Source organism: Zosterops lateralis (genome assembly GCF_965231275.1).
Source record: "Zosterops lateralis genome assembly, chromosome: 1".
NCBI lineage: Eukaryota > Metazoa > Chordata > Aves > Passeriformes > Zosteropidae > Zosterops > Zosterops lateralis.
The window spans coordinates 140870993-140892539 of record NC_139762.1 but is presented as its reverse complement, the minus strand read 5'-3'; the positions used below and the strand labels follow the sequence as shown (position 1 = coordinate 140892539).

The window sequence follows — 21547 nt, the reverse complement described above, 5'->3', positions numbered from 1 at the left end:
AGGATAGTGTTTAATGCCATATTGGTTTGACTGAGGTGGAATAAATCAAAAGGCAGCACTTTAACTCTCTTCTGAGCCACTACAAAAACTTTACAAATAATGACCTCATAGTAGAATAGAGTGGAAAAACAGAAAAAAGTGAAAATTTTTAGAAAATAAAGAAAGACTGGAAGAAAAGGAAAGAAGAAATATATATCTCAAGTATTATTATATATTAATTATATACTAATTTTTAATTGCATTTTTAACTTCAACATTTATTATACCTATCTGATGATATGGGAAACTCCTATTAATGAGAATTGATTTCATCACAGTTAAAGACTGTAGTCTTCAATAGGATAAGATTGTTGTTTGATTCTTAATGACTCACTTAAACCGGCTAAAGTGCTGATTCCAGTGAATTCAGATGAGACTTATATCACCTTCCTGCATGTCTGAAAATCAGAATAAATCAGACAACTTCAGAGGGATGTGCTTTTTGTAAGAATAAGAATCTTAACACATGGCAAGATCTGCTAATAAGGGTCAGATCTATGCAAATGTGAGTGCATGTGTGTGACACAGGAAATCCATTCAGCTAATCATGAATATTTTCTTTATCTTGTCATTGGATGTCACCTGAGTCATTTGCCAGAGCTCAGGAAGTCATGTACAGCAATATCCAAGTGGAGATGACTGTCTTAGGTGTCCCTGTGCCAGCTTGCCCATTGCAGCCCAAGGAGAGACAGGCAAGGCAGTCAGGGGAGCCTGAGGACAAATTCAGCTCACAGACAAAGCTGCTGGCTGGGCTTCAGGTCAGCTGTCTATACCTGAACTCACCATGTGTCTGCAAAACCCTGAGTATGTGAAACACCCACACAGGACTAACAAATATGACATAAGATTTATGTCCTGTGGAACACTGCAGGGCTCAGGCAAGGTGTCTCCACTACCACAAGAAACCCCAGGGAGCTTTCCCTGTCAAATGACTCCCTGTCTTCCTATTTTCCTTTTTTTTCCTGTTAATCAAATTATTATGGCTGCTAAATGTGATCTGTGTTACAGCCTGACTACATTGCTTTTGCATTTTCTATTCTTCCCTAATTATTCCCATTATACTCATTTCAAAAGTAAACTATGGGCTTTTTATCACTGGAAATATTTCATCTAGAGGCCGATAATTCATTGACTCTCAAGGAGGACAGGGGGCTAATGGTATCTGCCTTTGGCAGAGGCAAAGTGCCTGGTCTCCTGAGATTCTCTCAGAAGGCTCAATCACATCTACAGTTTAAACTCAAAGCTTTGTCAGACAGGTTGTATGAGAGCATAAAGGTTGGATTCATGGATAATGTGGGCAGCCATGCCCTAGTTTAAATCAGAGACTGCGTTTTGTCAAGGCTTGCCCACTTTTCAGTGGTATAAAATGACATTAGTAGCAATCAAGATTTTCCTCACACGAGAGCTCAAGCCAACTTCCTAAGATCATCTCCCTGCAATGGTATCTAAGAGTGGCAAGTAGATATTAAATGAAAATGAATGAAAAATCTAAATATGTATGAAGAGTCTGTAAAATGAGTGAATTATTTAAGAGAAAATTGTCATACAGGAACTTCGATACAGAAAATATTTTTCACAACAGTGTTAAATCCTTACACAGTTATGAGGTTATTATCATCTCCTCTTTAATTTATTCTATTCCTCTTCCCTTCTTCATATGCAATTCTAGAAGCTGTCCTTGGGCATGTAAATGACAGCTGATATTATAGAGACATTCACATCAGTATCCATCAGCCTCACACTCCTTCTAATACTCATTCATTAATAGCATTTATTGAAGGGATCAATTAAAATCTCAGCTTGTTCCAAATCGGGGCTTTTTTCTCCCCTTATTTGCAGATTTTCATTTGCTGCAAGTGGAAGATTAAGGGGCCTGATTCTGCCAAGATCAATTTAAATCAGAATTTTTGCCTGGGGATTTTGAACAGACTCAAACACCCAACTATTTTTAATAATAACTCTAGATTAATTCAGCAGCAATTGATAAGAAACCTTTTTCCAATCCACCTAAATCCAGAGAAAAAGAAAATATGCAGATTTTCCATAAATAATTACCTCGTATGGGGTGAATGATTTATGTTTGTGCTTATTAAATATACCCCTAGTGACTGGAAAGGAAGCAAAGAAAATTGGCATAAGGTGGAGCTGCAGAAATGAGTTTCTCAAATAACAAGTTACTGAAAGGCACAGTCAGAGACTTCATTAATATTTCTTGTTTCCTTGGGCTAAATTTCTGACAAGGGAAAAAAATTGATTTTGTTTTATAAGCTATGCTGCTTTTTCAATTCTGCCAGTCCTGAATTAATCATTTCACCAAGTTTTGAAGCGAACCCCACAGATTAGCGAGCAGACCACAGAAAAGTCAAGTTTTTTTGCAATTTTATAATTTCAAGCTAAAAGTTTAGAACACCGGGGATGAAAAATTACTGCAACTAAACTACAAAACCAAGAGAAGTCATACATGTAAGTCTGCTTTTAACAGGCAGCCAGAGTGGGAGGAGGCAGGGACTTGGCCTTTGTGTACAATAGCTCAGCTCCTGAAACAAGTGCCAAAGGCAGAAGAAACCTGGATAAATCTCATTTCTCAGCATGAATGGGGGCTAGGCCAAAGCTCTTAATCAGCAGTCTGTTTTAGGGCAGGTTGGTGAGAGAGGTCCATGCAAATTCCTTCTATTGCAGCTCTGTCACTTTGGAAAACAGAACTGGGACCTTGAGGGAGCCAGATGGAGGAGGGTTCTCAAGCTGGGTCATGTAGGCAAGAAGGAGGACTAGATATGGTGAAGAGTTACAAAGATTATTCCTAATTTTTATACTCAGAAAGGGAAAAATACATCTGTCTTTCATTTGCCTGAACTAGGGAATGCATAAGTAGAGCCCTATATTAAACATTTTCTACATATTTTAACATACTGTATAAAGAAATCTTTTTATTTTTTCTTTAGAATAACCTATAGTGGGGTGGTTAGAATTTCTCTGTGCTGCCAGAAAAAAATAGGTTTGAGGTCTCTCATGCTGCAGAAGCAATTGAGGTGATTTGGTGAATGAGTTCTATCATATATTATATCAGCAGCTTTATTCCTTGACATGCGATAGAAAAAACCTGCTTATGACTGTTGTGTCCAGTGAGCAATTTCCCTTGCCAGCTTGTGTTAATTAGAAGACTATGCTTTAAGTGATTTAAGGGACAGAAATCTCCAGGAGAAAGATTCAAGGTGTTTCTTTCTAGCTAAGGCAGGAAAAAAATCTGCATAGAAATTCTGCCCCTTAGGAGTTTCTAGAATTTAATTGCTTCAGGTACATGGGACACTGGTTAGCTGTAGGAGAAGGGAATACAGGTGACCTCACCCCTGATAAGTAATATCTGTGTTAATTACCCAATACAGCCTTGCCCCTGATGAGTCACAGCTATATCAATAAAGATAAGTATGTTAAAAGGGAGTAGGTTAACTGGTGAAGGAACCTTGAGGAATAGGGAATGAGAAGATCATGAAGCAGGATCCTGAGGTGAGAGAATCCCTACTGTGAGGTCAGTGTGGATCTGCAGTCAGAGCCTGTTGTAGAAACCTGCAGCCACAGTCTAGCCAGGTAAAAGCCTGCAGTCACAGTCTGCAAATTGATCCCTGCAGTCACAGTTTAGCAGGAAATAAGCAGCAGTCAGAGGCTGCAAGGGGAACCGACAGTAACAGCTTACTTCAGCCAAGGTCAGTGAATGGTTGGAGTCAGGATGACTGAACTGTAAAGAGGAATAAACCAGATCCCTTTTCATGCTGTGATAAACAAGGAGTCTGTGTCTCAGCTCATTTCTACCCTCTAACAAGAGGGCTGCTGCAACAGGAGGCAACATTAGAACACGAGCCAGGGTGTGCCCAGGTGGGTGTGCCCAAAAAGAAGCTGTAGCCAGGAGAGGGTCAGTCTCTTCTCCCAAGCAATGAGAGAGAGGACAAGAGGAAATGGTCTCAAGTTGCCTCAGTAGAGATTTAAATTGGATAACATTAGGTAAAATTTCTTCATCTAAAGGGTTGCCAAGCATTGTAACAGACTGTTCAGGAAAGTGGTTTAGTTGTCAACTCTGAAGCTGTTTAAAAGACATGTGGATGTGCTGCTTAGGGTTGTGGTTTAGTAGGGGCCCTGGAAGTATTAGGTTAATGGCTAATCCTAGTGGTCTTTTCCAAAATTAATTATTCTATGAGTCTATTAAGGATGAGTTGGAGAATTCCCAAGAATTTACTTCTGAAGCCTTTAATTCATATCTCAATTTAGTCACAAAGTGGGGCTTCTTTTTTGGTGAGGTTGAATTTGAGTAATTCTTAGTTTATAAATCACTGGGGAAATTTAAAACAAATTTTATTTAATCTGTCATTTTCATCTGCCTTTTTTAAATAAAAAAACTGTATACTATCGCTTCTAAAAGTGTTTTGTGGGCTGGGTTTTATTTGACTGTTTAAGTCTTTTGATGGGCTCTTTTCCATCTGAAAAAACTGTAAATGTAGGGAGAACATTGTGAACAAGGTTGTTTGTTCATTAGTATGAGACAATTAATTATTGAAATTGATTGGGAGGAAAAACACCTCAGATCTAAACACTGCAAAAAGAGCATTCACTCCATCCCTTTAAAATCATATAATGTCTTTATAATGAGCTATATATTATATATGCATACTTGTAATCCAGGAACTCTGCCTCTTGCTACAGCACCCCAAACATATAGAGATGAAAAATTCACACCTGGCATATATGTTTAAATATATTTTTTTAGGAAGTCTCTGGAATCCTGTGGGATACATGCTTGAAGATAATTTCACCACAGAACAAAGCACTGAGAGCTCAGAGCTGAGATGTGGCCTGGGACAGTAAGGCCCTGCAATGGGAGTATCTTTATCAAGGAAACAGAAAAGCCCTCTAAACCCTCCAATCTTCCCTTCCTGATAGCAGCAGGTGCAGGTATTTTACTGGGACTATGGGGTGATGTGTTCCTGTGGAGGTGGTAGTCAGGTTGGTTTCCACCCCTGGGAACAGCAGACTTAAATAAGATTGGTAATACACTGTAGAAGGAATTTTTGGCAGCTTGTCTGCAACATTACAGGAGGCAATTTAACTGAGGTTACAGAGAAAGATTGCCTCCTTGGAAAAAAATAAACAAAACCCCATCAGCCCTTTAATAAGAGCCTTTATTTAGGCTTTTACTCTTTCCTTTTTGTCATATCTGAAACTGAATCTACAAAGAGTGCAGATGAATTTAGAAATATGATAATTTAAATCATGGTATTGCCTGACATCTAGCACTGCAGAGAAGCTAGAGGAAAAACAAACCTCAAAATAACTATTATTTCACCAAGACAGGACTTTTTTTTAGGCTTAAATATCTTGCTGAATGTCATCTTATTTCCCTTCTCTTCTCGAAATTTCTGCCTAAGGAAAGTATTAATATTAATTTTCTGTTTAGGCCTTTCAGTAGATGAAGTAGTTATAAGGAAATGCTTTCATCAGTTCTGTTTTATGCTGACTTATTTTTCTTCTTTTGTAAATGTCACTTTTTAATAACTATAAATCTTCTACAAATATCACAGAGTGATTAGAAATGGGAAATAGCTGTACATAACATATTAGTACATTTTTTCTTAGAAGAAATTTTGAACTGAGTTCTAATTTTTGTTCGGAGTATTCTATAGTAGTTTTTGTTATTAATTACATGCATCAATGTATGCCATAAAAACTTAATGTAACCTGGGGAAGATTAAAAAAAATTAGGAAGTTCTCATTACTTCTATATTGGTTAATAGGAGAAAAAAAGAAACTTAGCCAAATTACATTTTTCAGTATGCTGTGAAAATGTCTTCTTTAACATGATTTATATAGGATGTTTGAGCAGATACAATGATCCTTTCTATGAGATTATAATTTAATACTTTTATTTAGAAATAAATAAGGATTTTTACATTTTTTCTTTAAAATCTAAAGAAACTGCCTCAAGCTTTGTGCAATTGGCCTCTTTGTTTTGATGTAATTCTTAGCAAAATCTAAGACTCGGAGTGACAGTAACTATTTTAAAAAGTTATGATAACTCCAGTTAAGCTGATTAAGAACTAGCTAAGTGATAGATCTGAAATCTAGATGGGAATTGTGTAATCCTCCTTAGCAGAAGATCTTTCTAGGGAAGCCTTGAAAGGACAACTTTCCAAAAATCCTGGTCGAGAATTTACAGGTGAGTAGGAAACTATTGCTAATAACAATTACAAAAGAAATAAGACCAGTAAAATAAACAATTACCATGCAGACGTGGGGTTCACAACATGGCAGAAAGACTAGAAAATCCTAAAATTAAATTTTGCAGTACAATAGTGTTATTCCTCTGTATTCAGAAACATGGCATTTGGACAATGACTGAGGAAAAAGAGATTAGGAGGAATGGTGATGATCTACTTCCAGTGCACTCATGGAGGTTAGTCCAGGAACACTGTTTTCAGTGCTTTAAAAGGGATTCTCAAAAACAGGAGGTGTTCCAGAAAAGTAGTCCCCAAAACTATTGGAAGGAATAAGTCTTACAGAATAAAAACCTTGCCATGACTTTGGTCTGTTTCTTTCATTGAAAGGAAATCTGAGAAGCACCTTGATCAGAGCATCCAGATGCACTCCTAGAGAAAGTCAGTTGCTGGAAGATGATTCTTTTGATGATAGGGCTATGGAAAGAATCAATGGATGTAATCCAAAGTCAGCAAAAACAAATGAGAAAAAACCCATGCTTGGATAAACTAATGAGAGTGTTAAGGCACTGTAATATACTATCAAGATGAAAAAGTATTAAGACAAGACCATCTCTTGGTGCATTCAGATGAAGACCAGGAATTTTTTCCAAAGGATACGCCTTTACCAGGTGTGAAAGCTTTACACAGTATCAGATGGGTAGGTTGGTAAGCCTGTGTAACTCACAAGTCCTTAAAATTCAGGACAAGTCAGTGTCCACTTCCAAAATTTTCTAAAGGAAAAGTTGAAGTTCAATATAGCATTTAGACCCTTTATTTTGTGCAGCTGGTCCCCTCCATAAGAGTCCAGTGAAGAATCTTGGTTTCCTATAAAGTGCAGAGGGAGAATTTGCCTCCTTGAGTTGGACAGAAACATCAAACCCTTTGTAGGGAAGCAAGAGAGGTTCCTCTCTGTTAGGCATCTCTATTGTCAGGGCATCAGACAGGTATCATCAGGTCACAGAACCCACAAATAAGGAACACACTTGAAATATCTTTCTTTTTACTAAATTTTGATTATTCACGATCGTATCACTCTAATCTTTGTAGGCAAATCTGTTCAATTTCTGAAGTGATTCTTCCCTGTGTCTTCCATGTTTCAGAGGACTGTTCTAGACCAGTGGATTAATGTAATCAACAATGTGTTAAAAAGAGAAGTAAATTCCCAGACTAGGAAAGGAAGTGTATGAAGGATTTGAGGGTCTTGAATTTGGTGACTGGGACATTCCCTTGAGAGGTGATTGTCCTGATGATGGAGTTTTGCAGATACAGATGTTCTTTTATACCAAACCAGGGATTTCTGGATAAGAAATTCTTGGCTATGTAAGAGAGACCAATATATTTACCATTTTTTCTTCAAAATAATCTCACTTACATTTTTAGGATACCTACTACTGTGTGGCACATTCAGTGTTCTCCAGGAAGATTTATGAATTTAGAACTGCAACAGAAAGATTTATAGAAGGTTGAAGTAGGAGTTGTGTGGCAGGCCACAGAGAAGGGGAAAGTGTCTAGGCATTTAAAGAAGCAAAATATTCAGTTCCCATAAGATTTAAAAAAAAATAAGCAGGAAATTGACTTCAGGGTTAAGTGGCAGGTGAGGGAAGATTCACTGGATTAGACTTTTAAATGTAAATGCCTCTTCCATGTTCCTAACTCCTTTACTGGATGTAGTCATTCTATACAAAACCACTATTGGTTAAATATAGCTTGTGAAATGATTACAAAATATGGTTAATGATCATGAATGCTAGCCAAAACTGAAATGTAAAGCAAGGCAATAAAGCATTTTATATACATAGTCTTCCTAAAATATTTCTGTGACATACATACATTCAATTTGGTGTAAAATATGTTTCTTCAGTTAAAGTAGTAGCTATTTTTGTCAAGCTATACAAAAGCAGACATTACTCCTATTAGCTTTCTAAAAGACAGGACTGAGGTAATTATTTCACCTGGCTTGGTTTACAGTCTAGACCAGAGATGATGAGGGCTTTTTGTTACAAAGCAAACATTTTATGTTGCATTTACTCATTTGCCACTGCCCAGGCAATGGGTTATGGCATCACTCTGTGCAAGAGAAAACACATTGCTATTCGAGATAAAAATAGCTGAATCAAAAGAAATTTCAATAATTATGGAAGTCTTGATGTTCTTGACCTTAATGTGAAAGCTGAGAGAAAACCACAAGGCTCTTACTGATACCCCGCAATACGTGTGCAAATACCACATAACCCTGATTCAGACATCTATAAAAGCCAGTGAGGGGTGTAAATCTGTACATCAGACCAAGCCAATTTATGTTCTTTTTATAGTAAATAGATAGCATGGTCTATGATATTCAGAGTGCAATTAGCATTTCCCATGGTATGTACCTACATTTAGCTGGATAAAGGATAAGATAAACTCCATTAATTGTACTTCATTGCCTCCACTTCGAAGCTTAAATAGTCAGCTCAGATATTGACACCTAAGGATAGCCATATTAAATTAAATTTTGACCAAAAAAATGAAAAAAATAAAATATACTTCTATTTTTGTGCTTCACTTTTTTTCTGATCAGTGCCAATTAAGTAGCAACTAATTTTCCTGATGTAATAATTTCCTCTGCTGTGTTTAATTAATTTCATTATTGAGTTTGATAGAATCCAGCCTGAAGATTGTAAGCCCTGCTAGTAAGTAACCACTACAAAGACTGTAGGAACTGATTAGATGACCTGAAATGAGTATGCCTTTTATCCTTCTTCACTTCTCAGAAGAAAAGACAAAATAAAGTTATGGTCTTAAAAAAACAAAAAAAGTCCAGCAAAGATCCAAGATATAAAGATCTGATTTTATACCATTCTTTGTCCAGCACTACAGAAGCCCAAAGTTCTGATGACAGACTCAGCTTTCACTTGCTATCAGAACTCATAATTCATAAAACTTTGTCAGTGTCTTCCAATCTCAAATTCTATATAAAATCCTGGTGGGGAGAATCTGGATATATAATATTCAAGGCAATCACTTCTCAAAGCTCCCAAATATGGAATTGATTTTGACTTTTTGAAAATAAATTGTGTTTAACTCACATGTGCTAGTCGATCAAATCTGGCAAAGAGTTCATTCAGCATTCGGACCAGCTCCTGGGCTGACAGAGTTGTGGAAAGGTTGGTGAATCCTTTAACATCTGCAAAAAGAATGCTAAAAAGAAGACACATTAGTATTTCCATCTATTTCCTTTAATTACTGAATGCTTTAAGTTGCCTTCTAGCATTTTACTAGTGGAACGGTCATTTTACTACCTTTGAAGTGTCATTACCTTTGCTCTAGGCTTCTCTACAGTCTGGAATAGTGAATATAAATATTGAAATGACTAAAAAATATTACTAAGTGTGAGAAAAAGTTTTGTCAAAAATGCAAGTAATGAAATTCTGGATTTTCAAATCCTAAGACTGCAGACAGATTTGTGACAGTCTTGATATATATCAGGCTACGGACAGTTTTATTGCACCTAATTTTAAGCATTTGACAGAAGCACCTGAGTTAGAACTATAGTGCTCTCTTTTTAAGGTATAAACCTTTAATTGGATTCCTTTTTCATTCTACTGTCTTTACAGGGAGGACAGTGTGATCATACTTTGAATTTAGGTGTATGGACTTGTGTGCCTGAAGTTGTGGTAGGATCCTCACTAACAAACTATTTGCAAGCAGACTTCTAACCCGTGCTTGAACATCCAGTTATTTTTCTTACATTTTGACTACTCATTATGCCTGGAATGACCCCAAGAGAATAGAGAGAAACATAAACACACACAAAATCTGTGATGTGCAGGATGCCACCCAGAACAAAGCATATAACAGCTTATAGGACTTATTAGACAAAGAAAGTCTTGGCTACCTTCTAAAGTAGTGATGTTCAAAAAGACATATATCATTCTGGCACAAACCTTGTTAGCACTTGAAAGGAATGAATACTAATGATACACTAAATTTATAAAAATGAGATTTTCAAACTACTAGTTTCTACACTTTTAATTTTCAAACTAACAAAAAATTTTAACTGGATACTACTTCTAAGGATTCATATAACATTGATTTAGGTAGTGTTCAGAATTGAACATTTAGGAAAAAAACAAGATGAACGAAACCTAGTTTTGAAAACATCTAGTTTCTGGAAGCATGCATAGAAGCCAACCAGCATCTATATTTTAAAGCATGCAGAATCTTAATTTCAAATCTCTTTCAAGCATAAAATATGTTTCAACTTCTCATCCTGTCTACAGCCCTTTTCCCATTAAAACAAAAGGGCTATCTTCTCCATATTTTGATTCTTCTACAGCAACACTTAGTCTGAGTATGAAAAAGGTTGATATAAGACATTTTCATTTAGTGCAACTCAAACCTTTATGAGGGTTCTTGATACTTTCAATCAGATTAAATAAAATAATATATCTGAGCTACTGCATGGCCACAGAGGTAGCAGATAATCAATTTACACTTCTGCAGAAGTGCAAATTATGTTTATTGAACTTGTCCAGACAAAGTTATATTTTGGTTTCATTGAAAGGAAAAGGACCTGTTTCCCAAGCAAACTATTTACCATCATATTCATGCTTATTTTTCACTACCTTCAATGATGATTTCAAAGATGGTCACTCAATAATTTAGCCTTGTGTTTTGGGGAAGATTTATGGAAAATGCTATTGACTTAAGAAAATATTCTGATTTTTGGGAAATACAATAAAATCAAGATTATGTTATGTCATGGAGTGGAATTCAATCACTCCGCTGTAAATGAACAATTAGGATTAATCACCTTGAGTAGCAGAGTATAGGATAATTATCACCCTTCTGATAACTACAGGAAAGAAAAAAATTAGAAAGGAATAAAGAAAGTAAATGTATTTATGAAAATAATAATAAGACTGATTAAATTAAAATGGCTGTAAAGCAGAGGAACCATATAACAGGTCACCATCTTTGAGAACATCCTTCACGTCCCCATTTCATTCTTCAGTGTGTGGGATGAGATGTACCACCAGGTTGTGGCAGAATATGTGTCCACATAAGGGAATTTCCTTATACAAGAAAGGCGGGGATCCCTTTCCTGTATAACCCTGACCACTTAAATGAACTGAGTGTGAAAAAATGAAAAAAAGTGTAAAAAAGTGAAAAAAAGTGAAAAAAGGGTCCAGACTTGGTGTTTATTTCAAATGAGTCTTGCCATTGCCATGGCATCCAGCCATACTGATGAGGAAAAAGCAGGCATCAAAATGCTTCTCTGCTGGAATATTAAACAAGGGTACACTGATTTTCTAATTTATGACAGGAGGGAACCTCTCAGACAAAAGTAATTCAGCAACATCTGAGCCCTTAAACATTACAGAAAGTCTACTCCACCCACCTGACATTCTCATAACGATGAATGTAGATCTTATGGAATTGGTGCTGCAAATGTTCATCTTCTACATTGGTCATATCATTTATCATTTCCAGGACTACAAACCGTGGTAACACTGAGAGCACCAGGCGTTCCTAAAACAAGGAGGAAACCAAAGTGTCAGTATCAGTCTGAACTGGTATTTCACAATGACCTGTTTGAAGGTCTGAGTAACTGCTTATTTAATATGTGACCCTCCTCTCTAAAAATTCTAATTCAGGCCATTTGTAATAATTCACTTTATCAACCTGTGTCCAGAGTCCAGGACACCTCTGGTTTAGGTAAAGAAGAATAAAATGAGCTCACATGCAGCCATTCAAACTCATCCTCCTGACTAGGAAGACTGGAGGACATATTCAACATTTCTAATTAGTTTTGCCTGTGTTTCAAGAAGACTCAGGAAGAGTAAACATTTGAAGCATATGTTCATACACATGCACATGCTTATTTATATTAGTAGAGTATCCATGCATATTAGTTTATTATTAGTGTGCAAACACAGCATATCAGTGTGTGTTAGTACACGTATCCTTCTAGTATTAGTGTATAAGGAGATATATACATATATACACAAGTGCTCTTTCCAGCCCTGTCATAATATAATTAACCCCAGAATTTTCATGAAATTTCACCAAATATTTTGAGTTGGAAGGGGCTCACAAGGATCTTAAGTGACTGGCCTATGTGGGGATCAAATCTGAAATCATGGTTAGAGCACAGTGCTAATAACTAACCACATCTTAGTACAGACAGGCAAGCCCTCAAAAAGTAATCAAATTCTTTCATGAAAGTCCTAGATCATCCCCTGAGAGATTTTAGACTGTCCCTGCTTCAGTAGCTCATCAGCTTAATAGCTTTGACAGATTTTGCAAGTATCCAGCCCAAATCTGTTTCTCTACAAATTAAACCTTCTTTTTATCCTTTCAAATTGGGCATGGATAATTATTGATTGCTGCTTTCTCTGTAATAATCTTTCTGTACTAAAATAATGTTATTGTGTCCTCTTGCCCTTAGTCCTCCCCTTTTTTAGATTAGAAAGCTTTGCCCAGTATTGGAATATATAATTCCCAATCACTCTGAAGCCAAGCTACCATTTTCCACTTTTCTTTTGCTTTACAGGATTGTAAATACTGAAATCTTACTGAACTAAAGAAGAAAGTGTTAGTTATGTAAGCTACTTATCACCAAATTTCAGACAACATTTTGGGGAATAGGATATATCTAGGAAAAACCAGATGCAAACTTCCAAATCAGGCACATATGTAGACTACAGAATACACAGATGCTTAAAGTCTCTCCTCTCCTCTCCTCTCCTCTCCTCTCCTCTCCTCTCCTCTCCTCTCCTCTCCTCTCCTCTCCTCTCCTCTCCTCTCCTCTCCTCTCCTCTCCAAGAAACCAATGTTGAATTTGTTTTGAGGCAACTTGATATCAGGAGGATATAAAATAATCTCATACTATACAAGATGTTTTGGTATGTCCCTTCTTGAGGGTCAAAATTTATTCAGAGAGAACAACAACAACAAAAAAAAAAAAAAAACCCAAAGAGGAATGATGAGTGAAATGAGAGAGAAAAGCAAAACAAATAATGAAAATAATGATTTTTATGCCAGCAGGGTTCAATGTCGTGGATGAAGTGTTGCCATAGATGAAACATCTGAATAAATGAAGGAATCTCTCCCTATCTTTTATAGAAGGTGATATCATTACTGACTTACAACTTTCACAGTGCAGAACATGAAGAATTCTCACTCTGAGCAGTCTTAGTCAGCAATTAGGATTGTTTACTAACTAACAGTTCTGATGGAAACACGTTGTGGATAAAAACTTTCATTTGTCTGGATGGCAGCTCCAGCTGAGGTGAGCTGTGTGTTTGTTTAAGAGGGGAGAGCACATGCTGCCAAAAGGTGCACTGGGGCCCAGGAGTGTTTCACCACTGGAGCACAGGAGTGTTACACCACTGAACACGTGTTACACCTCACCCCAGGAAAGCACTCCTTCCTGCACAACATGCTGATTGAATACAGGACAACTGAGAATCTCCTAATATTTAATCCACCTATTATACAAACCTTTGCTAAATCAAAATCTGCCTTTGTGAGGAAGAGACAGAAAATTATCTGAGTGATGGCTGATATAGAGCAGGCTGTGAACTACAATACAGTGAGATCATCCTTTATTCTGGGAAATAGCCAAGCTCAGGCTTTCTGTTTCCCCATACTGAGTGGTTCTAATTTTAGCACATCTGCTTTGTCTTGGCTTTTTTCCATCTTTTCCACCTGGGAATTCTGCTGTCCTTCATTCTTCTGATGTATAAACACTGGATGTGATGCTTGTGATAGCAAGAAGCAAACCAGTCCCTCAGGACATCCTTCATACTCCTGCAAACCCAGGTTTCACAGGAACATCTAGTCCTCAGGTAGCTTCACTCACAGAAATATTTTGAACATTTTGTGTCCTTAAGCCTCCTATGATAGAAGGCATCTATGATAGAAGGCACTTAGATTTTCTTATTCCTTCACTATTAAGACATATAGGTCAACTTGACCAAAAAATAAATCCACCTGCTGAACAAATCAGATAAGTATTTCAGGGAGTTGTATGAATAGTATCCAATGACTCCTTGTGAAGATACATTCAGAATAATACAATTTTTTTTCACTGTTATTTCCTAGCTTACCCATGTAAGATGACAAATTGGGATACAATTTTTTTAAAAAAGAGACTAAAAAAAAGGAAAGCAAACAGAAATCCTGATTTTTATTGAACTGTTTATAAAATCTATGATGAGAGAACATTTTAAGAAAAGGTCAGTTCCTTCATACATGTATGGCTTAAACAGAGCATGTACTCTTTTTTTCCCAGAAATAAAACCTTATATTCCTTATTTGCATTCACTTAAAGGGGCTGCCTCTAGAAAGTTTATTTAAAATAAAACATATTTGACTTGGCACATGTTCACGAAGCCAAGAAAAATGTGCCTAGCACATTTGATCTCTTAACCTTCATGCTACTCATTAAGGTAAGTTAAATGTTCTTGTCTGCACATAAGATCTGGCAATGACCCATAAAACTAAGGTTAATTAGTTTGCCTCTGGAGCAGCTCTCTTGCATTAATACTGAGGCATGTGATAGTCCTGTGTTGGAATCACAGCTGAAGGTTCATGCACAGCTCATGTCACTACTCTGCGTGATGTATGTTGTGCTGAGGAGCACTGTAAGAAAAACAGCATTTAAGTGTGTATGTGTGTATCTATATATATTTTTTTTGAGGCACTTCAGTTATCATCAATTCGCTGGTACTGAAACATTCAAATTACAGAAAATTTTTGCCTCTATGTGTGTCAGCTGTCCCTTGCTATGCCAAGCTACCCTTACATGACACCACTCTGACAAGGTGGTGGGGATGTTGAACCAGGATTCTTTTCCAACCTGGGAACTCAGGTGGGCTCTACTGTGGATCATTTCCATTCTTTCTTTTCCTACAGCTGATTCTAATGTTCTCTTAGCCAAGATATATCCTTTTTCTGAGGTCTTTCACATCACTTTTCTTCAATCCAACAGTTAAGAAAGATTTTCAGTTATTAAAGAATGAGTATCAGATCACTCTTCCCTTGATATAAAGATTCTTGCCGCATAACTCTCCTTCAAGCCACTTAAATACTATTGCTCCTATTTCACATATTTAGATACTGTGGCACAGAAGAACTACACAAATGTATGGAGGTCCTGTACAAAAAAGCAGTGGCTAATCCCAAGAAAAAGGTGGGGTTTTTTTAATTGTCCTCTGTACCTTAGTATTTACATGATCAAGGAGTTCTCACATTTCTAGTAAGTCTCTCTTGGAAGGTATTTTCAGAGCTGGAGGGAAACACATGAGAAAAAAATCCTTCTCTTACAGAGAAAGGCCTATAATAAATGAAGAAGTTTTATGAAGTCTAGGGTGAAGGAAACTCCAATATCCAGCTCTTTTGAAACCTTACTAGCTGAGCAGTGGGCTAAGTGGAGACAATTCAAAACAACAGTAGCAAGTGGTTTGAAAAGGACCAGAGATATATTTGTTCAAGAGAAAAGACATAGAAGAAAAAGAATAGAAGCAAAGGAATGCTAGAAAAGAGCTTGTGAACTATTCTTCTAATAACCATTCATGACATGAAGCAATCCTTGTCTTTAAGACAGAACAGTCAGAGTTTAGAGTAAATAAATTTTAAAAAGTACCTTTAACCCAAAGAATAACCATGGCAAAGGAAAAAGACCAGTAGAAATCACTAAATGTAACAAATTATTGGTTGAATTCAGGTCTGCATTCAGACACCAATACCACATTTTGTGACTCCAAGGTAATTATGCCTGAACTTCCATTTCATCCAATGAATCTGGAGAGATACTCAACCAAGGAAATCACTCCTTCACTGTCACTATGGGTCTCTTTGGGTTCTGTTGTCTGTTTTGACTAGATCTCAGTCAATGGTAGTAGCAGCTCATAGATGTAAAGAGTGTGTAGTCTAGTTTAGGAGGTGTCAAATATGGAGCTGACTCCTACCCAATCTACTCCTTCAGGAAAAGTTAGCAACAGTGAAACAAATCCCGCAAGGATAAGTAAATTAACTTCATGAGTCATCCACATCTACTTTCAGTCCCAAGAGTGTAATTTAACATTGATACTGCCTCTAAAGCCCATTTACTGTTTTATGCATCTGCAAGAGTCATTCTTTGTTGGACAGCTTTGCTGTGGTCTGCATGCACTGATCCCTTGGGTCACTTGTACTGAAATCAGTGGGTACCAGTGCTTACAACTGCACAAATGTAGCTAGGCACATTCATGGAGAAATGGGACATGTCCCTGATAAATAAATAATGACATTTGCAGCAGTTTTTGAGAAGAGTCAATTAACAAGTGCACAAGGCCTGAGTCTTGTGAATAAAAACCAGAGACCTTTCCACTTGGGCTGATCAAAGAGACCAAAAAACCAAAAAGCATAAAACATCAACAAGCGATTGGGAACTGGAGGGGATTGCTAAGAGAGGGGTCAAACTCCCCAAGGTTTTTCTGCAGGTTTTCTGAGGGTGCACCCCTGCAGAGTCTGCTATCTGCATAAACTACGTGCACCAGCTCCACTTGGATAGTATAGATTTTTCTTTATTTCACATAATTTTTATTGGGGATGGCTTTGCCAAGGCATGAAAAGGCCCTCTTGACTGACAGGTCAGCTCAGGTTTTGCTCTTCCTCCTCTCCATGTACCATCAAAAGGGGGAACTTACAGAGATGTCGTGGGAGTAAGTCTGGGTTTGGAATCCAGCTGCTCCCAAGAATTTGTGTAAAACTGGAGTGGGTGTAACCCAGAAGTGTTTAACAATAGATGCTCTAGAGAAAATGTTCCACATCTTTCATCTTGATTTTCAAGAATCATTTTTCCAGAACCATCAAGCTTGTCTTTAACAACATTTACCATTAATATCAGAGATGTTTTATTGTATTAAACAGTGAACTTAATAGATGTGAAAAGGGCCATTTAGGTCAGGAGTAGTTTTAGTCTTTCTGGAGCACATGAGCTTTTATTACATTTAAGGGAAATTGATTAAAATGGTACTGTTTTCTACTGAAAATCTGTTCAGAATAGACATAATTATTGTAGATACCACTCTAGAAAATGGAAATTAGCACCTCTCATTATGATGAATGGCTCTGAAGAGAAATTCCTTCGTGCTTACTTAGTGTACAATGGACAGTCTATTTGCAGCTGTTCTTTCTTGTGTCTCATCAACACAATGGGAGTTAATTAAAAAATATTGAAGGAACTGCAGTACCTAATTCATTCAGACTTGTGGGGTTATGAGGCTGCCTTTTAGCTTTTACTACTTTCTGCTGCAATGTGCGATATGAGCTGTATCAACTTTGTTTTATTTTAATTCCTGCAATTACTATCCCAAATTATCCCATCCCTGGCTGCATGTTCCATTTAGGCATCTGCTGTTTTCAAAGAGAAACAAGGCCAGATCACACAGGAGGTCTTGGAGTCTCCTTTGTTTAGCTTTTGTCTATGAAACTGTCTTGGGTTATATAACAAAAACAAACAAACAAACAAACAAACAAACAAACAAAAGTTTATTTTATTCCATCTGTTGAAACCTGGTTGGAGAGGTGGTTTTTTTCCTTCTCTATTGTAACTCCAGGAGAGAGGGGGCAGCTGCCTTTCTGATAACAAGCCAGCTATTAAAACCAGGTGGGGCATTGTTTCTTATCTCTGTTCACCCTCCCATTACCCCCATGGAGATATCTTGTGTTAATGGACCATTAAAGTTCACCAATGACGTGACACATTACATCATCCCATTGTGAGATGCTCCACCCAGGGAAGAGGAGCCAAACCATTTCCACCTAAATAAAAAGGAGCCACAAGTGTCACCAGATATCCAGTGTTTCCATGGGACTCCCAAAGGAAGACTGGACCCATCTCAGGACCCTTTTCTCTACAGGATCATCTCTACTTCCAACAGGACACATCTGCCACTCCAGGAGGGCTGACTTTGGACTGTTTCCAACACCCTGACCAACAGGGTGTCAGGTTGTATTTCTGATTCTGTCAGGCTTTTCTGGGATTCCTTGTTTGTTTGTTTGCTTATTCTTTTGTACTACAACATTAGTATTTTTCATATCCCTAGTAAAGAACTGCTATACCTATTCCCAAAATCTTTGCCCGACAGCCTTTTAATTGCAAATTTACAATAATTTGGAAGGGGGGGGCTTACATTCTCCATTCCAAGGGAGACTCCAATCTTCCCTGGCAGATGTCTGTCTATCTAAACCAAGACAGAAACATAGCTAGAAACTCAATCAAAATGATAACCTAGTATTTATGAGAGTCATGGTCCTTTATAAAAGTGTCTAATCTCAATTAACTGAGACATGTTCCAAAGTTTGTGGCAATGAAAGAAGGAAAAAGCTTTTTCCACACTATTCTTGTAGGAAGGGCATGTTATCCAATTGTTTCCTCTATGCTGTTGTCCAGAACAGCATCATATAATCTATGTAGCATATGCTGAATGCAGGAACTGCAAGGTTCTGCTGGTCCTTTGTTTTGGCTGGATAGCAAATGATGATTCAATACCTGAAGCCACATTATAAAATCCTGGCAGGGTTTGATGACTAACAGTCTACTGCCAGGTGTAAAAGGGAGTGTATTTTTATTATCCAGTTGGCTGTGTGAGGACATAACAATCGATCAAGGTGCCTGCTTATCCTGCAGTTCCTGAGATGTAGAAGGATGATTCCAGAGCTGCCAGTTTGGGGTTTTATGCCTTCCCAGTATAAATTTGGCTTCATAAATATTTAGCTTATCCTGTTGCATGCTGGGAACTGGTAGAATAACACTCCCTGTCTTTTTTTATTTTTTTACGTGATACTTGTTATTGCTGATGCATACATATTTATTAAAAATTATTCCTCTTCAAAATATTTACAAAAATATTTGCAAAATTAGTTTCAGAAGTAACACAGTAGACCATGAAGCTAAGTGCAGGCAGTGATTACACTATGGCACAGATACAATGAATCAACTTGTCATAAGGCCACATGAGCACCACTAACTTGCACAGGAGTGGGTGGGAGCGCATCATGGAACAATCTCCTGACAGTGCTTTGTGTTGCTCGAGTTGTCTTTTAGCTTAGGAAGTAGGAACTACAGGTCTCTGATTAAATGCTCTCAAATAAAGTGTCCATACTGAATACATACAACTGTTGATAATTCCAGATCCTCTGAATCCTTACATATGACTTTTTGTCTCCTGAATGAAGAGCATGTTAGATTTACCTTTCATTGGGAAATCTAACCATGTTAGACAGATGAGTGGTGAAAATCAGGAGTTACAAAGCAATTTGTATTACCACCCTGCCTTGTAGACGTGAACATTTATTATAGAATCATGCAATGGTTGGGGTTGGAAGGGATGTTCAAGATCAGTCAATACCCCCCTCCCAGCCATGGGCAGGAAAACTTTCCACTCACCCAGGTTGCTCAAAGTCCCATCCAACTTCCAGGCAAGGGGCAGCCACAACTTCTCTGGGCAACCTGTTCTTGTACCTCACCACCCTCACAGTCAAAAATTTCTTCCTAATATATGATCTCAACCTACTCTCTTTAAGTTTGAAGCCATCCCCCCTTGTCCTACCACTATATGCCCCTGTCAAAAGTCCCTCTATATCCCTCTTTTAGGTAATGGTTCCACAGGTTTCCCAAGGAGCTTCTCTTCCCCAGACTGAACAATTCCAACTTTCTCAGCCTGTCTGCATAGGAGAGGTGCTCCAGCTCTCTGATCATCTTCATGACTCTCCTCTAAACTTTCTCCAACAGGTTAATGTCCTGCTTATGCTGGGCTTCCCTGAGCTGAACAAGTGATATTCTCCAGCCCCACAGTAAACCATTAGACTCATTTAATAATGGAAAGGCATATTTTATAGTTTTGTAAGTTTGTTTCTTCCAAATATCATGATGATTTTTTTTTGTTATTTATTCTTTATTAAACAATAGTGGAGAAGACAAATATTCAGAAGAAAAAGATTTTTATGTAAATAAGACACATATTATGACAAAAAGCTTTGTACTGTCTTCTGGTGTATTGGCTTCCATAAATTTCAGTTAGTCTGCAAGGAAGGCCAGTCAGAGCTAAAGAACAGGAGAAAGAGAGACACAACACTGGGGACTGATTTCATAATAGCATAATCTTAAGCTTTTCCTTATTTTATTGGAATAGAAAATGAGCACAAAACAGCTCCCATAATTCAAATTTGTTCTAAAATATCAGAATGGCACCATCTGACTTTAACGCTTATTGTGCTATGTTTCTCTGGAACAGCTTTGACTTATCTGTTGTTAAAACTTCATTTAATTCTTTTGCACTATTTCTATTTTCTACTGATTTAGATGTCTCGTTTTCCATTTTTGTTTCTTTTTTGGGGCTGTTTTGAAACTTGCTAGACAATTTCAGTAAAATATACATTTCTCAGGAGTACTCATGGCAGCTAATGACATGGAAAATATCAGAGAGAAGGCTTTTATGCCTTTAATTGTTCAGCTTTATATCACTAAATCACAGCAGAACACCGAGATGAATAAGGTCATATTTTCTGGTCAAAACAAGGGATGCACCTTGTCAGAGAATTACAAGACTCTAGTACTAAACAGCACAAGCAGGATAAAACTTCCTTTAATCTGGAGGGAGCGATAGTCACCTCCTGAAAATCAAACCACTTTCTATAGGCTTGTAGATGGGCAGTTGAATACTGATGATATGAAAGGTCATTAGCCTATTTATAAATGTTAATCCAAATATTCTACCTTACCTTAAATTGTCTCAGTAATGGCGTCCACTAGCTTGACTCTGTCTCTCTTGGAATTGGTATTGCTCATGGTTATGGGATTTAAAACCATTACCTGGACTACAGAGTCCCTCTATTAATAAAGCATCTTTTAAGGACATTAATTTTGGAGTCCTCTTACAGTCCTTTTTGGGAACTAAGGAAAGTTTCTTAGTACACTAACAGTTCTGATCCTGAATGAGATAGAAAAGTGACCTTAAAATCAGTAAGTATATTCAGAACAGAGGCACTAACTTGATGAATTTGGAGTTTGGAATTCTTCATTAAGCCGAGAGGAATGTACGGCAGCCCAGCTGGTAGAAGTGTCTTCTCACTGAAGGAGGCTGAAATTATTTCATTCTCTATGCTCATTCCATCTCTGTCCACTTCCCTGACACATCAGCAAGGGTCACTAGTTGGTAGCAGCTCTGAAAAATGCTTTTTTTTTTTTTTTTCTTTTTTTAAACACTTCTCTCTTTAGCAAAGAGCTGAGA

At 37.3% G+C, this 21547-nt stretch overlaps 1 protein-coding gene across 1 annotated transcript in view; it reads right to left on the bottom strand.

The window, feature by feature from the left end:
- ADCY8 (adenylate cyclase 8) overlaps positions 1 to 21547 on the bottom strand; it is a 120756-nt gene that overhangs the window by 57395 nt on the left and 41814 nt on the right. The window contains exons 3-4 of the mRNA XM_083867583.1: positions 11665 to 11795; positions 9350 to 9461 (exon numbers count right to left, since the gene is read on the bottom strand). Of these exons, the coding sequence (XP_083723709.1) occupies positions 9350 to 9461; positions 11665 to 11795 (243 nt within the window). The remainder of the gene's footprint in view (positions 1 to 9349; positions 9462 to 11664; positions 11796 to 21547) is intronic.